Below are 20,755 nucleotides of genomic sequence, written 5' to 3' on the forward strand. Positions count from 1 at the left end.
GGATGAAGGATCTGGGGGGGGGTGACAAAGAGATGAAGGATCTGGGGGTGACAAAGGGATGAAGGATCTGGGGGTGATAAAGGGATGAAGGATCTGGGGGTGACATGAAGGGATGAAGGACTTGGGCTGACATAAAGAGATGAAGGATCTGGGGGTGACAAAGGGATGAAGGATCTGGGGGTGAAAAGGGATGAAGGATCTGGGGGGGGTGACAAAGAGATGAAGGATCTGGGGGGGGTGACAAAGAGATGAAGGATCTGGGGGTGACAAAGGGATGAAGGATCTGGGGGTGATAAAGGGATGAAGGATCTGGGGGTGACATGAAGGGATGAAGGACTTGGGCTGACATGAAGGGATGAAGGATTTGGGGTGACATAAAGGGATGAAGGATCTGGGGGTGACATAAAGGGATGAAGGATCTGGGGGTGACATAAAGGGATGAAGGATCTGGGGGTGACATAAAGGGACAAAGGTCTTGGGCTGACATGAAGGATTTGGGGGTGATATAAAGGGATGAAAGATCTGGGGGTGACATAAATGGATGAATAACCTGGAGGTGACATAAAGGGATAAGGGACTTGGGGGTAACAACAGGATGAAGGATCTGGGGGTGACATAAAGGGATGAATGACTTGGAGGTGACATAAGGGGGTGAAGTACTTGGGAGTGACCTAAGGGGATGAAGAATTTGGGGGTGACATAAAGGGATGAAGGACTTGGGGGTAACAGCAAAATGAAGGATTTGGGGGTGATATAAAGGGTTGAAGGATATGGGGGTGAAAAAAAGGATTTTGGGGTGACATAAAGGGAAGAGGGATCTGGGATGGGGAGGTGAGTTTACACAAACGGATGAATGATCTGGGGGTAACATTGATGAATGATCTGGGGGTAACATTGATGAATGATCTGGGGGTGACATTGATGAATGATCTGGGGGTAACATTGATGAATGATCTGGGGGTAACATTGATGAATGATCTGGGGGTGACATTGATGAATGATCTGGGGGTAACATTGATGAATGATCTGGGGGTAACATTGATGAATGATCTGGGGGTGACATTGATGAATGATCTGGGGGTAACATTGATGAATGATCTGGGGGTAACATTGATGAATGATCTGGGGGTAACATTGATGAATGATCTGGGGGTAACATTGATGAATGATCTGGGGGTGACATTGATGAATGATCTGGGGGTGACATTGATGAATGATCTGGGGGTGACATTGATGAATGATCTGGGGGTGACATTGATGAATGATCTGGGGGTAACATTGATGAATGATCTGGGGGTAACATTGATGAATGATCTGGGGGTAACATTGATGAATGATCTGGGGGTAACATTGATGAATGATCTGGGGGTAACATTGATGAATGACTTGGGGTGACATTAAAAAAAGATGAATGACATAAATGGGTGACAGAGGGATTTGGGGCAACCTAAGGGAATCAAAGATTTATAGTGACAAACAAGTATGAAGGACTTTGGGACGAGAAAAAGAATTGGGGTGACATAAAGGGTTCGCGGATTTGGGGGTGACATCTAGGACTGAAGTATTTGTGAATTCTATAAAGGAATGATACATTTATGGGAAGACATGCAGCCATGTACAGGGATGGGTGTACACAGGTAACATGCACACACCCAGCATGACGTGTTTGGGATCCGTGTACAACAGCACACAGAGCGGACCATATATAACAATGTTCATACGGATCCATAAGGATCATATGTATTACTTGTATCATATATACAGTACATATCTATATACAACACACGTGGTACGCAGAGGCCGGATCCTACATACAATACACGTGGTACGCAGAGGCCAGATCCTACATACAATACACGTGGTACGCAGAGGCCAGATCCTATATACAACACACGTGGTACGCAGAGGCCGGATCCTAAATACAATACACGTGGTACGCAGAGGCCGGATCCTACATACAATACACGTGGTACGCAGAGGCCAGATCCTACATACAATACACGTGGTACGCAGAGGCCGGATCCTACATACAATACACGTGGTACGCAGAGGCCAGATCCTACATACAATACACGTGGTACGCAGAGGCCGGATCCTACATACAATACACGTGGTACACAGAGGCCAGATCCTATATACAACACACGTGGTACGCAGAGGCCGGATCCTATATACAATACACGTGGTACGCAGAGGCCGGATCCTATATACAACACACGTGGTACGCAGAGGCCGGATCCTACATACAACACACGTGGTACACAGAGGCCGGATCCTACATACAATACACGTGGTACACAGAGGCCGGATCCTAAATACAATACACGTGTTACACAGAGGCCGGATCCTAAATACAATACACGTGGTACACAGAGGCCAGATCCTATATACAACACACGTGGTACGCAGAGGCTGGATCCTAAATACAATACACGTGTTACGCAGAGGCTGGATCCTAAATACAACACACGTGGTACGCAGAGGCCGGATCCTAAATACAATACACGTGTTACACAGAGGCCGGATCCTACATACAACACATGTGGTACGCAGAGGCCGGATCCTATATACAATACACGTGGTACACAGAGGCCAGATCCTATATTCAACACACGTGGTACGCAGAGGCCAGATCCTATATACAACACACGTGGTACGCAGAAGCCGGATCCTACATACAACACACGTGGTACACAGAGGCCGGATCCTACATACAATACACGTGGTACGCAGAGGCCGGATCCTACATACAATACACGTGGTACGCAGAGGTCGGATCCTACATACAATACACGTGGTACGCAGAGGCCGGATCCTACATACAACACACGTGGTACGCAGAGGTCGGATCCTACATACAATACACGTGGTACGCAGAGGCCAGATCCTACATACAACACACGTGGTACGCAGAGGTCGGATCCTACATACAATACACGTGGTACGCAGAGGCCGGACCCTACATACAACACACGTGGAACACAGAGGCCGGATCCTACATACAACACACGTGGTACGCAGAGGCCGGATCCTACATACAACACACGTGGTACGCAGAGGTCGGATCCTACATACAATACACGTGGTACACAGAGGATGGATCCTACATACAACACACGTGGTACGCAGAGGCCGGATCCTACATAAAATACACGTGGTACGCAGAGGCCGGATCCTACATAAAATACACGTGGTACGCAGAGGCTGGATCCTACATACAACACACGTGGTACACAGAGGCCGGATCCTACATACAATACACGTGGTACGCAGAGGCCAGATCCTACATACAATACACGTGGTACGCAGAGGCCGGATCCTACATACAACACACGTGGTACACAGAGGCCGGATCCTACATACAATACACGTGGTACACAGAGGCCGGATCCTACAGACAACACACGTGGTACACAGAGGCCGGATCCTATATACAACACACGTGGTACACAGAGGCCGGATCCTACATACAACACAGGTGGTACACAGAAGCCGGATCCTATATACAACACACGTGGTACACAGAGGCCGGATCCTACATACAACACACGTGGTACACAGAGGCCGGATCCTACATACAATACACGTGGTACACAGAGGCCGGATCCTATATACAACACACGTGGTACACAGAGGCCGGATCCTACATACAATACACGTGGTACACAGAGGCCGGATCCTACATACAACACACGTGGTACACAGAGGCCGGATCCTACATACAATACACGTGGTACACAGAGGCCGGATCCTACATACAACACACGTGGTACACAGAGGCCGGATCCTACATACAACACAAAGTCACGCACAGTACACGGAGCGGAATTGTTACTCTGCACTTCCTCGGCTCACACAAGTTTCTCTCCACAAATGTTATAAAGTTTCAACCCCAAAACTGAGAAATCTCAGAGATACAAAGGAGATGTGATGTGTGCAGAGCGCTGACCACCGATCTTCCATCCAACCCCGGGGACATCGTCCAATCACACAGAGGGGCCCAGAGTGGGGGGGGGGTGTATTCTGTATACTACACCCGTCATATAATACACAGAGATATACTACACCCCTCATATAATACACAGAGATATACTACACCCGTCATATAATACACAGAGATATACTACACCCGTCATATAATACACAGAGATATACTACACCCGTCATAGAATACAGAGATATACTACACCCGTCATATAATACACAGAGATATACTACACCCGTCATAGAATACAGAGATATACTACACCCGTCATATAATACACAGAGATATACTACACCCGTCATATAATACACAGAGATATACTACACCCCTCATATAATACACAGAGATATACTACACCATCCGTCATATAATACACAGAGATATACTACACCCCTCATATAATACAGAGATATACTACACCCGTCACATAATACACAGAGATATACTACACCCCTCATATAATACACAGAGATATACTACACCCGTCATATAATACAGAGATATACTACACCCGTCATATAATACAGAGATATACTACACCCGTCATATAATACAGAGATATACTACACCCGTCATATAATACAGAGAGATATTCTACACCCCTCATATAATACAGAGATATACTACACCCCTCATATAATACACAGAGATATACTACACCCGTCATATAATACAGAGATATACTACACCCGTCATATAATACACAGAGATATACTACACCCGTCATATAATACAGAGATATACTACACCCGTCATATAATACACAGAGATATACTACACCCGTCATATAATACACAGAGATATACTACACCCGTCATATAATACACAGAGATATACTACACCCCTCATATAATACAGAGATATACTACACCCGTCATATAATACACAGAGATATACTACACCCGTCATATAATACAGAGAGATATTCTACACCCCTCATATAATACAGAGATATACTACACCCCTCATATAATACACAGAGATATACTACACCCCTCATATAATACACAGAGATATACTACACCCCTCATATAATACAGAGATATACTACACCCCTCATATAATACACAGAGATATACTACACCCGTCATATAATACACAGAGATATACTACACCCGTCATATAATACACAGAGATATACTACACCCGTCATATAATACACAGAGATATACTACACCCGTCATATAATACACAGAGATATACTACACCCCTCATATAATACACAGAGATATACTACACCCGTCATATAATACACAGAGATATACTACACCCGTCATATAATACACAGAGATATACTACACCCGTCATATAATACAGAGATATACTACACCCGTCATATAATACAGAGATATACTACACCCGTCATATAATACACAGAGATATACTACACCCGTCATATAATACAGAGATATACTACACCCGTCATATAATACACAGAGATATACTACACCCGTCATATAATACAGAGATATACTACACCCGTCATATAATACACAGAGATATACTACACCCGTCATATAATAAACAGAGATATACTACACCCCTCATATAATACACAGAGATATACTACACCCGTCATATAATACAGAGAGATATACTACACCCCTCATATAATACAGAGATATACTACACCCGTCATATAATACAGAGATATACTACACCCGTCATATAATACAGAGATATACTACACCCGTCATATAATACAGAGATATACTACACCCGTCATATAATACACAGAGATATACTACACCCGTCATATAATACACAGAGATATACTACACCCGTCATATAATACACAGAGATATACTACACCCATCATATAATACACAGAGATATACTACACCCCTCATATAATACACAGAGATATACTACACCCGTCATATAATACAGAGATATACTACACCCGTCATATAATACACAGAGATATACTACACCCGTCATATAATACACAGAGATATACTACACCCGTCATATAATACACAGAGATATACTACACCCCTCATATAATACACAGAGATATACTACACCCGTCATATAATACACAGAGATATACTACACCCGTCATATAATACACAGAGATATACTACACCCATCATATAATACACAGAGATATACTACACCCGTCATATAATACACAGAGATATACTACACCCGTCATATAATACAGAGATATACTACACCCCTCATATAATACACAGAGATATACTACACCCGTCATATAATACACAGAGATATACTACACCCGTCATATAATACACAGAGATATACTACACCCGTCATATAATACACAGAGATATACTACACCCCTCATATAATACACAGAGATATACTACACCCGTCATATAATACACAGAGATATACTACACCCGTCATATAATACACAGAGATATACTACACCCGTCATATAATACAGAGATATACTACACCCGTCATATAATACACAGAGATATACTACACCCCTCATATAATACACAGAGATATACTACACCCGTCATATAATACACAGAGATATACTACACCCCTCATATAATACACAGAGATATACTACACCCGTCATATAATACACAGAGATATACTACACCCGTCATATAATACACAGAGATATACTACACCCGTCATATAATACAGAGATATACTACACCCGTCATATAATACACAGAGATATACTACACCCCTCATATAATACACAGAGATATACTACACCCGTCATATAATACACAGAGATATACTACACCCGTCATATAATACACAGAGATATACTACACCCGTCATATAATACACAGAGATATACTACACCCGTCATATAATACACAGAGATATACTACACCCGTCATATAATACACAGAGATATACTACACCCCTCATATAATACAGAGATATACTACACCCCTCATATAATACACAGAGATATACTACACCCGTCATATAATACACAGAGATATACTACACCCCTCATATAATACAGAGATATACTACACCTGTCATATAATACACAGAGATATACTACACCCGTCATATAATACAGAGATATACTACACCCCTCATATAATACACAGAGATATACTACACCCGTCATATAATACACAGAGATATACTACACCCGTCATATAATACACAGAGATATACTACACCCGTCATATAATACAGAGATATACTACACCCGTCATATAATACAGAGATATACTACACCCGTCATATAATACAGAGATATACTACACCCCTCATATAATACAGAGAGATATACTACACCCGTCATATAATACAGAGAGATATACTACACCCGTCATATAATACAGAGAGATATTCTACACCCGTCATATAATACACAGAGATATACTACACCCCTCATATAATACACAGAGATATACTACACCCGTCATATAATACACAGAGATATACTACACCCATCATATAATACAGAGATATACTACACCCGTCATATAATACAGAGATATACTACACCCGTCATATAATACAGAGATATACTACACCCGTCATATAATACACAGAGATATACTACACCCGTCATATAATACACAGAGATATACTACACCCGTCATATAATACACAGAGATATACTACACCCATCATATAATACAGAGAGATATACTACACCCGTCATATAATACAGAGAGATATACTACACCCGTCATATAATACACAGAGATATACTACACCCCTCATATAATACACAGAGATATACTACACCCCTCATATAATACAGAGATATACTACACCCGTCATATAATACACAGAGATATACTACACCCGTCATATAATACACAGAGATATACTACACCTGTCATATAATACACAGAGATATACTACACCCCTCATATAATACACAGAGATATACTACACCCCTCATATAATACACAGAGATATACTACACCCCTCATATAATACACAGAGATATACTACACCTGTCATATAATACACAGAGATATACTACACCCGTCATATAATACAGAGAGATTTACTACACCCGTCATATAATACACAGAGATATACTACACCCCTCATATAATACACAGAGATATACTACACCCCTCATATAATACAGAGAGATATACTACACCCGTCATATAATACACAGAGATATACTACACCCGTCATATAATACAGAGATATACTACACCCGTCATATAATACACAGAGATATACTACACCCGTCATATAATACAGAGATATACTACACCCCTCATATAATACAGAGATATACTACACCCGTCATATAATACAGAGATATACTACACCCGTCATATAATACACAGAGATATACTACACCCGTCATATAATACAGAGATATACTACACCCCTCATATAATACACAGAGATATACTACACCCCTCATATAATACAGAGATATACTACACCCGTCATATAATACAGAGATATACTACACCCGTCATATAATACACAGAGATATACTACACCCCTCATATAATACACAGAGATATACTACACCCCTCATATAATACACAGAGATATACTACACCTGTCATATAATACACAGAGATATACTACACCCGTCATATAATACAGAGATATACTACACCCGTCATATAATACACAGAGATATACTACACCCGTCATATAATACACAGAGATATACTACACCTGTCATATAATACACAGAGATATACTACACCCCTCATATAATACACAGAGATATACTACACCCCTCATATAATACACAGAGATATACTACACCCCTCATATAATACACAGAGATATACTACACCTGTCATATAATACACAGAGATATACTACACCCGTCATATAATACAGAGAGATTTACTACACCCGTCATATAATACACAGAGATATACTACACCCCTCATATAATACACAGAGATATACTACACCCCTCATATAATACAGAGAGATATACTACACCCGTCATATAATACACAGAGATATACTACACCCGTCATATAATACAGAGATATACTACACCCGTCATATAATACACAGAGATATACTACACCCGTCATATAATACAGAGATATACTACACCCCTCATATAATACAGAGATATACTACACCCGTCATATAATACAGAGATATACTACACCCGTCATATAATACACAGAGATATACTACACCCGTCATATAATACAGAGATATACTACACCCCTCATATAATACACAGAGATATACTACACCCCTCATATAATACAGAGATATACTACACCCGTCATATAATACAGAGATATACTACACCCGTCATATAATACACAGAGATATACTACACCCCTCATATAATACAGAGATATACTACACCCGTCATATAATACAGAGATATACTACACCGCAATATGTATGTAGTATGAAGACATAATAAACACACAAGGAAAGTCCTCCAATATATATATTACAGGAAGGAGTGATTGTACAGAGATGTATGCACCTAATATAGAGAAATGTGCTACATATACACAGCCGATACATATAATAGAGGAGGGACGGTATACACAGAAATATTCTGCACCCGGCTACACACAGCACACAGCCGGAGTATACAGAGAGCAATATACTGCACCCAGCTACACACAGCAGATATATACACATTGTGCAGAATATACTACAGAGGGGGTATACCATTATACACCCCCCTATATACTACACCCCTCTACATACTACGTATGTACTACACCCCCCTACATACTACACCCCTCTACATACTACGTATGTACTACACCCCCCTATATACTACACCCCTCTACATACTACGTATGTACTACACCCCCCTACATACTACACCCCTCTACATACTACGTATGTACTACACCCCCCTATATACTACACCCCTCTACATACTACGTATGTACTACACCCCACTATATACGACACCCCTCTACATACTACGTATGTACTACACCCCCCTATATACTACACCCCTCTACATACTACGTATGTACTACACCCCACTATATACGACACCCCTCTACATACTACGTATGTACTACACCCCACTATATACTACACCCCTCTACATACTACGTATGTACTACACCCCACTATATACTACACCCCTCTACATACTACGTATGTACTACACCCCCCTACATACTACACCCCTCTACATACTACGTATGTACTACACCCCCCTACATACTACACCCCTCTACATACTACGTATGTACTACACCCCACTATATACTACACCCCTCTACATACTATGTATATACTACACCCCGCTATACACTATGTATATACTACACCCCACTATATACTACACCCAACTATACACTATGTATATACTACACCCCGCTATATACTATGTATATACTACACCCCGCTATATACTATGTATATACTACACCCCACTATATACAATGTAAATAATACACCCCACTATATACCATGTATATACTAAACCCCACGAGGGCCCTTGAACCCCTTGTGTATCGCACTGTATTGTTATTGTACTGTCTCATGTATTGTCTCCCATTGTAATGTACAGCGCTGAGCGAACTATTGGTGCTTTATAAATACTGTATAATTATATACTACACCCCAATATATAATATGTATATACTACACCCCGCTATATACTATGTATATACTACACCCCGCTATATACTATGTATATACTACACCCCGCTATATACTACACCCCACTATATACTATGTATATACTACACCCCACTATATACTATGTATATACTACACCCCGCTATATACTATGTATATACTACACCCCGCTATATACTATGTATATACTACACCCCGCTATATACTATATATATACTACACCCCGCTATATACTATGTATATACTACACCCCGCTATATACTATGTATATACTACACCCCGCTAAATACTATGTATATACAACACCCCGCTATATACTATGTATATACTACACCCCACTATATACTATGTGTATACTACACCCCGCTATATACTATGTATATACTACACCCCGCTAAATACTATGTATATACAACACCCCGCTATATACTATGTATATACTACACCCCACTATATACTATGTGTATACTACACCCCACTATATACTATGTATATACAACACCCCGCTATATACTATGTATATACTACACCCCGCTATATACTATGTATATACTACACCCCACTATATACTATGTGTATACTACACCCCGCTATATACTATGTATATACTACACCCCGCTAAATACTATGTATATACAACACCCCGCTATATACTATGTATATACTACACCCCACTATATACTATGTGTATACTACACCCCACTATATACTATGTATATACAACACCCCGCTATATACTATGTATATACTACACCCCGCTATATACTATGTATATACTACACCCCGCTATATACTATGTATATACTACACCCCGCTATATACTATGTGTATACTACACCCCGCTATATACTATGTGTATACTACACCCCGCTATATACTATGTATATACTACACCCCACTATATACTATGTATATACTACACCCCGCTATATACTATGTATATACTACACCCCGCTATATACTATGTATATACTACACCCCGCTATATACTACACTCAACTATATACTACACCCTGCTATATACTATGTATATATATATATATATGTGGGATCTCTCTGTATAGTATACATTGTATATATATATATGTGGGATCTCTCTGTATAGTATACATTGTATATATATATATATGGGATCTCTCTGTATAGTATACATTGTATATATATATATATGGGATCTCTCTGTATAGTATACATTGTATATATATATATATATGGGATCTCTCTGTATAGTATACATTGTATATATATATATATATATGGGATCTCTCTGTATAGTATACATTGTATATATATATATATATGGGATCTCTCTGTATAGTATACATTGTATATATATATATATATGGGATCTCTCTGTATAGTATACATTGTATATATATATATGTAGGATCTCTCTGTATAGTATACATTGTATATATATATATGTAGGATCTCTCTGTATAGTATACATTGTATATATATATATATATATGGGATCTCTCTGTATAGTATACATTGTATATATATATATATATATGTGGGATCTCTCTGTATAGTATACATTGTATATATATATATATATATATATATATGGGATCTCTCTGTATAGTATACATTGTATATATATATATATATATGTGGGATCTCTCTGTATAGTATACATTGTATATATATATATGGGATCTCTCTGTATAGTATACATTGTATATATATATATATATGTGGGATCTCTCTGTATAGTATACATTGTATATATATATATATGTGGGATCTCTCTGTATAGTATACATTGTATATATATATATATATGGGATCTCTCTGTATAGTATACATTGTATATATATATATATATGGGATCTCTCTGTATAGTATACATTGTATATATATATATATACGTGGGATCTCTCTGTATAGTATACATTGTATATATATATATATATATATGGGATCTCTCTGTATAGTATACATTGTATATATATATATGTGGGATCTCTCTGTATAGTATACATTGTATATATATATATATATGGGATCTCTCTGTATAGTATACATTGTATATATATATGTTGGATCTCTCTGTATAGTATACATTGTATATATATATATATATGTGGGATCTCTCTGTATAGTATACATTGTATATATATATATGGGATCTCTCTGTATAGTATACATTGTATATATATATATATATATATGGGATCTCTCTGTATAGTATACATTGTATATATATATGTTGGATCTCTCTGTATAGTATACATTGTATATATATATATATATATGTGGGATCTCTCTGTATAGTATACATTGTATATATATATATGTGGGATCTCTCTGTATAGTATACATTGTATATATATATATATGTGGGATCTCTCTGTATAGTATACATTGTATATATATATATATGTGGGATCTCTCTGTATAGTATACATTGTATATATATATATATGTGGGATCTCTCTGTATAGTATACATTGTATATATATATATATATGGGATCTCTCTGTATAGTATACATTGTATATATATATATGTGGGATCTCTCTGTATAGTATACATTGTATATATATATATATGTGGGATCTCTCTGTATAGTATACATTGTATATATATATATATATGGGATCTCTCTGTATAGCACACACTGTATCTCTCTGTATATATATTCCCCAATGATGGGGGGAGGGGGTCTCACCTTCCAGGGCCCGGCCCGGGGGGCTCCAACACAGGACGGCCAGAAGCAGCAACAGCCGGATCGGGGTATCCATAGATCCGGGAGGGGGAAGGGTATAATCCAGACACGGGGGGCCCCTGACGCCGGCTGGGGCCCCGGCTCTGCAGACACTCCAGCGGGGATCGGACGGTCGGGGGGCCCCAGAGGTCCCGGAGGAGAACTTCACCGAACCCGACCAACTCCGGGACAAGGAGAAACTCCGCGAACCGCCCACCGCGCTCAGATTGGAGGAGGAGGAGACAGGGGGCGGGGACACTATAGGAGTGCGATCCACCACTGATCATTAAACCCAAACGGATCGTCCGATCCACCACCGATCCCGGCACCGCGCATGATGGTCTATATACAACCAGAACATGCTGTATACCGATCTCTATATATCGCCCCCTATGTACTGTATACTGATCTCTATATACCGCCCCCATGTACTGTATACTGATCTCTATATACCGCCCCCTATGTACTGTATACTGATCTCTATATACCGCCCCCTATGTACTGTATACTGATCTCTATATACCGCCCCCTATGTACTGTATACTGATCTCTATATACCCCCCCCTATGTACTGTATACTGATCTCTATATACCACCCCCCTATGTACTGTATACTGATCTCTATATACCCCCCTATGTACTGTATACTGATCTCTATATACCGCCCCCTATGTACTGTATACTGATCTCTATATACCACCCCCTATGTACTGTATACTGATCTCTATATACCCCCCTATGTACTGTATACTGATCTCTATATACCCCCCTATGTACTGTATACTGATCTCTATATACCCCCCCCTATGTACTGTATACTGATCTCTATATACCCCCCCCTATGTACTGTATACTGATCTCTATATACCGCCCCCTATGTACTGTATACTGATCTTTATATACCCCCCTATGTACTGTATACTGATCTCTATATACCACCCCCCTATGTACTGTATACTGATCTCTATATACCCCCCTGTAATGTACATGTAAGATTTATTGTAACGGACATGTAAGATTTGAGTGGAAATATGGAATCATAGCCATGACAGGTTGAGTAGATTAGATTATGTCAGGTCCTTTCATTACAAAGGTGTGTGCAGGAACAGTCTGGTCATTAAGGATGTACATTGAGCCCCCTGGGCAGTAGGGAAATGAATAGAAGGTACAAACAAATGATCTGGGATACAGATGTGTATGTATACACAATTCCTCAATAGGCCTTACAGACCCAATCATCATTTAGCATTAATTAGTCTAAAGCCAGGTTCCTGGATGTGACAACTTGTGTGTGTCAATCAGGTTATCACCTTCTGAGGAAAACCAGTGACAGCAGACAGACTGTCTGCCTTTGATGGAAAACTCTATAAGTAATATTCACATCAAAGAAGTATGTTTAATCTCTTATAAAAGCCAAAATATTAGTTGGAGAGAGATGGAAATGCTTCCTTTGTGCAGACCATTCTGTGCACTACATTTACATATAAGAATCATATTTGTGGCTTGGGGAGGAAGCCAGGGAAATGTATGGAATGATTAGATGACGCGGGGGTGCGACAGTCAGATGGTGTTTGGTACTGTTGCGATCGGGCTGACACGCTGGTGTCAGAAATCCAATCCCCGACTTGGTGTTCAGGCCAGTCTCGGCCCAATTGAACTTGGGCAGGTCCATACACAGTACCTCTTGTGGGCAGGTCAGGACCACCTCCCCCAGAGTCAATTGGCCGAAGACTAATGTCCCGCCCATGTCCAAATCGCCATAAATTGAACGCACGGACATTTGGACAGGGTGATTCGTACGGAGCTGGTTCGATTGACTAGCGGATTGCCAAGTTTCTGGCTTGCTCCAGCCGCAGGGTAAAGTGTTATTCTGTCTTTTTATTCCCTTTTATTTTAAAGTAATTAGTCATTTGTGTGTCTTCTTATATCTTTTGTATTTCTGTATCTTGTTATATTTTGTACATATTTTATGCACTGCCCACTTTGGGAAATTAAATCTTAAAATTAATTAGTGAACTTCTGTGTACTTAAGCACGTGCTCATATCTTCGGAGAGATTAGATCAGAGAGACTAGATCGGAGAGATTAGATTGGGTTATATTATATTGTATTTTAGTGCCTTTAAAACGCTCGGTTAAGCTCATTGCCAATCTGTATGCAACTGCACTGTGAGTGGGCAGATTGCACGCAGATTGCAAAGGTAACAGATCTGCCAGGCGAAGATCTGTGTGTGTGTGGTGTCTCAACAGACCATTCTGCGGATAAACTGTTGGGTGGTGGCAGGCTACCTGTGTGGTGCGTCTGGTGTGGGGGTGTGTGGACAGTGGAAGGGTTATCAACACCGGGGTTCAAGCTAGGATAGCTGAAGGGACCTTTAGAAGGGTGTGTGATTACTAAGCTGGTCCTCAACTCTAATCAGGGCACCAGGTTGTATGTAAGATCGTATCTGCCAGTGTGTGGTTGACCAGCTGGATTGGAGTGGAGTCTCCATCCGGTGGTGGCCAGAGGTAGTGCGGGCTGTGAAAAGGTATCACGGCTGATCTTATATACGGTTTGAGATATTTAAGTGTAAATCCCCTTTATTATCCCCTCTTTACCACCCTGTCGCGGCCGCACGCGTGCGTCACGGTTAGCTAGTCGCTGTGGGCGTGGCGTGTGGTGGACACGTGACAGGGTGACGTTTTTAAGCGAATCCTTGACAGTTGGCGGCAGCGTGCGGGATCTGCTTAATACATTAGTGCATGGTTTATTCATGTAACCCGTGTACTAAAGGTTAGAAGCTCGGTAGAAGTGACTGACCTACAGAAGCTCACTCAGTGCATAATTTTTGTTTTGTAGAAGACATACTTGGCTATTTGCTCCCCCCCCCTTTCTTTGTTTTTCTTTTCTATCTTTTATTTTGGCAAAATGGCTGAGACAGTAATCAGCTACAAGAAGCAAAGTCGAGATGACCTGATGAATCTGTGCGAGATCAGAGGTATCCCGACCACAAGGGACCAGACAAAGGAGCAGATGATACATGCCCTGGTCGAGAAAGACGGGGAGGAGCGAGACTTGGATGTGGAGCCACAGGATGTGGAACAGCCGCTTTCCCAGTCACCGGATGTGGATCGTGGTGCCATCCGAGAGGGCCAACTGGAAGCCCATTCGTTGTCCCTGCGGGATGATCTACAGCTGCTGGGCCCAGTCAGTGAAGCATTACGCATCAAGTTCATTTCGGAGCGCCGGGAAGCAGAGGACAGACGAAAAGATCGGGAAGGACAATGGCGACATGAACTGGAGCTAGAAAAACTCCGGCTGCAGCAGAACCGGTCCGCTGGTAACACTGAGTCCAGGGAAGAACGGATACACAGAGTTTCCCTGGATAAATTCCCCACCATGGACGTGGATGGGGATATGGACACTTTTTTACAAGGGTTTGAGAGGACTTGTCGTCAATACCTCCTGCCCAAGGAGCAATGGGCACAGTACCTCATCCCAGGGCTGAAAGGCAAGGCCCTGGATGTGCTTCTGAGTCTTCCAGAGGGCCAAGAAAGGGACTATGAGACTCTTAAACAGGCCATTGTTAAACGGTACCAGCTCACGCCAGAGGTGTACCGCAAGCGTTTCAGGACATTGCATCGAGGTCCTAATGACAGCTACATGGACCTCGTCTGCAGTCAGCGCACTGCTTTCCAGCAATGGCTAAAGGGACTGTCCGTAAGCACCTTTGGCGCCCTACAGGAACTCATGATTAAGGACCAGTTCCTACAGACATGTCCTTTTGAGGTCAGGCAGTTTGTACTTGACCGAGATCCCAAGACAGTGGATCAAGCAGCAGAAATAGCTGACTCCTATGCGGCTAACAGAATGCCTAGCACCTGGAGGACTACTGAACCCAGCTGGAAGGGAGGAAAGGCAACCGGCCGCTCTTCTCCAGACATCCAGAAGACCAAGGCATCCAGACCTTTAGGAGCCGCCCCAACAACTGTGGATACCCGGAGATGTTTTTTGTGCCACCGGATAGGTCATCTCAGTGTATCCTGCCCTGAGAAAAAGAAGGCTGTCCCACCTTCTACCAAGACAACCCGCCTGGAGTCTACTGTTTTGTGTGTTTCCAGGAATGCAAGAGGGCTCGCCGATAACCTGCAGCCTGTCACTGTGGGTGGCAGAGTTACCACCGGCCTGAGGGACAGCGGAGCGGAGGTGACTTTAGTGCATCCAGAACTGGTGAGCCCTGAGGATCTTATTCCTGGTAAGACCATGACTGTGAAGGGGGTTGGGGGCATCAACCCAGCTGTCCCCACGGCCTGTGTTTATTTAGACTGGGGAGCTGGGAGAGGAATGAGAAAAGTGGGTGTAACAGATGCCATTCCCACGAGAGTATTATTGGGTACTGACCTGGGACGGTTGGTAGCCCATTATGAGCCATATCAAGCACCCCTAGAACCTACCTCACCACCTGAGGCCCTGGACTCATGTAAAAGACTGATTGAAGACTCCATGAAGACTGGGGATTCTGGGGAGGGTCAGAGGGTGAAGGACTGTGTACCAGGGCCTGGCTCTAGTGGATGTCTGGAGTCAAGGCCTGGAGAAGAGTTTAAAATCACAGAGGACTCTGCAACTGATAATGGTTTATGTGATGATGAATGTAATGACATGTGTAAGGCAGACCTTCCCTCTGGTGCAGTGGTGACTCGGGGTGCCCACCAGGTGGCCCCGGACCAGTCATTGCCCACTGCTACAGAGGAACTGTCTGTGGAAGGGCCCAATCTAGCTGGGTTGGACCCTTGTGAACCTGGCCCAGAGGGCCTAAGGTCTCCTCAGACTGTTGTCTACCTGGCACCTGTGGCAGATAGCTCTGAGTCCCCTGGAGCTGTGAGAATTGATGGCAGCCCAGAGGATCTCAGAGGTCTGGCTGAAGAACCGCCAGCGGTGGATAGCAGGATGGGGGTGCATGGGCAAAAGGAATTTGGTTGTTTACCCCTATGTAAAGCAACAGGATGTTCTTCTGAAGTCCCCGGGGAAAAGGCACATTTGGTTTCAGTAGACCAGTGTTGTGTGCCCCTCTCCCCTTGTGGGATGAAGTTCTTTGTTGTCCGCTCCCCTGACACCACAGATACCAGTAATGCCATTTTGGATCCTGGACTGTGGAGCACAGAGGAGGGACCACAGGGTGAGGGTTTAAGTCTGATTCATTCTGACTCTACCCCCTCAGTAGCTGTGGCTGACGGCACCGAGTTTCCAGAGGCTGTTACATCTGATGCCAGCCCAGAGGAACTCAGGTGTGCTGACAGACGCTCTGCTGAGGACGGGGTAGAAGTGAGTGACGTGGGTCAGAGGATAACCCCTAGTGGAATCCTTCCTCCTGTAACCTTCCCCTCTGTCACCACAGTCATGGGTGCTGCCAGTGCAGACTCATTTCTGTGTGTTGCAGAGGGAAGTCTGCAGGATGTTGGAGTGAATTCAGCCCAATCAGTGTCTTCCACCTCAGCAGCTGCAGCTGACATCACTGAGTCCTTCCAGGCTGATAGGTTTGAGGTCGGCCCGGAGGAGCTCAGGTGTGGTGCTGACAGATGTTCTGCTGAGGAGGACAGAGTAGAAGGGTGTGGCACGGGTCAGAGGATGACCCCTGGTGGAGTAAAGTCTGTGGATTTATCCTTTGTCCCCACAGCTATGAGTATCATGATTGAGGACTCATTGCTGTGCACAGCAAGGGAAGGATCACAGGATGACGGGGGAACACTGACCCCCTCTGAATCTGCTTTCTCAGAGGCTGGAGCTGACAACCCTGTATTCTTGCTGGCTGATAGGTTTGATGTCAGGCTGGAGGAACTCAGGGGTTGTGCTGACCAGTCTCTGGCTGAGGCAGAAAGAGCAGAAGTGTGGGAGACAGGTCCAAGGGTGGAGGTTCTGGTATCCAAGCCATGGAACCAGGTCCAGATCACCCAGGAACAACCTTATGTCAGGCTCAGGCATCTGGGTGTCGCAGCCAATGGCGAACCACCAGATGACCCTGGCCAGTGGCTGAAAATGTTGACAGCGCACAATGACAGGTTTGCCAGTACCCGTCCAGTCGATAGTCGGTGGCCAGCAGATGAAATGGATCCGCAGGGGGATCTGCTGGCCAGTGGTGACCCAAACCCTTTGGGATCAGTCAGAGAACTGGGCAGAAGCCCTTCCCCATCGGCAGGGGGATGGGCTGAGCTGTCAGCGGTGTCAAACTTTAGTTGGGAGAACTCCCCCCCCCCCCAACCTAGGGAACCTTCCATGTAGACGCGTTAGCCGACCCGTTTAGGCTCAGCTATGCGTCATCTGGAAGAGGGGAGATGTAATGTACATGTAAGATTTATTGTAACGGACATGTAAGATTTGAGTGGAAATATGGAATCATAGCCATGACAGGTTGAGTAGATTAGATTATGTCAGGTCCTTTCATTACAAAGGTGTGTGCAGGAACAGTCTGGTCATTAAGGATGTACATTGAGCCCCCTGGGCAGTAGGGAAATGAATAGAAGGTACAAACAAATGATCTGGGATACAGATGTGTATGTATACACAATTCCTCAATAGGCCTTACAGACCCAATCATCATTTAGCATTAATTAGTCTAAAGCCAGGTTCCTGGATGTGACAACTTGTGTGTGTCAATCAGGTTATCACCTTCTGAGGAAAACCAGTGACAGCAGACAGACTGTCTGCCTTTGATGGAAAACTCTATAAGTAATATTCACATCAAAGAAGTATGTTTAATCTCTTATAAAAGCCAAAATATTAGTTGGAGAGAGATGGAAATGCTTCCTTTGTGCAGACCATTCTGTGCACTACATTTACATATAAGAATCATATTTGTGGCTTGGGGAGGAAGCCAGGGAAATGTATGGAATGATTAGATGACGCGGGGGTGCGACAGTCAGATGGTGTTTGGTACTGTTGCGATCGGGCTGACACGCTGGTGTCAGAAATCCAATCCCCGACTTGGTGTTCAGGCCAGTCTCGGCCCAATTGAACTTGGGCAGGTCCATACACAGTACCTCTTGTGGGCAGGTCAGGACCACCTCCCCCAGAGTCAATTGGCCGAAGACTAATGTCCCGCCCATGTCCAAATCGCCATAAATTGAACGCACGGACATTTGGACAGGGTGATTCGTACGGAGCTGGTTCGATTGACTAGCGGATTGCCAAGTTTCTGGCTTGCTCCAGCCGCAGGGTAAAGTGTTATTCTGTCTTTTTATTCCCTTTTATTTTAAAGTAATTAGTCATTTGTGTGTCTTCTTATATCTTTTGTATTTCTGTATCTTGTTATATTTTGTACATATTTTATGCACTGCCCACTTTGGGAAATTAAATCTTAAAATTAATTAGTGAACTTCTGTGTACTTAAGCACGTGCTCATATCTTCGGAGAGATTAGATCAGAGAGACTAGATCGGAGAGATTAGATTGGGTTATATTATATTGTATTTTAGTGCCTTTAAAACGCTCGGTTAAGCTCATTGCCAATCTGTATGCAACTGCACTGTGAGTGGGCAGATTGCAC

At 42.3% G+C, this 20,755-nt stretch overlaps 1 protein-coding gene across 1 annotated transcript; it reads left to right on the forward strand.

Annotated features, from left to right (window-relative positions):
- The first annotated feature begins 16,615 nt into the window (after window positions 1-16,615).
- On the forward strand, window positions 16,616-20,521 carry LOC149435327 (uncharacterized). Its single transcript, XM_089662779.1, has one exon. The coding sequence runs from the start codon at window positions 16,616-16,618 to the stop codon at window positions 19,490-19,492; it is 2,877 nt and encodes a 958-aa protein (XP_089518905.1). The 3' UTR covers window positions 19,493-20,521.
- The last annotated feature ends 234 nt before the right edge of the window (window positions 20,522-20,755 follow it).

This window comes from Staurois parvus, unplaced genomic scaffold (genome assembly GCF_062004578.1).
Source record: "Staurois parvus isolate SC_StPar_1 unplaced genomic scaffold, SC_StPar_1.0 ptg001541l, whole genome shotgun sequence".
Classification (NCBI taxonomy): domain Eukaryota; kingdom Metazoa; phylum Chordata; class Amphibia; order Anura; family Ranidae; genus Staurois; species Staurois parvus.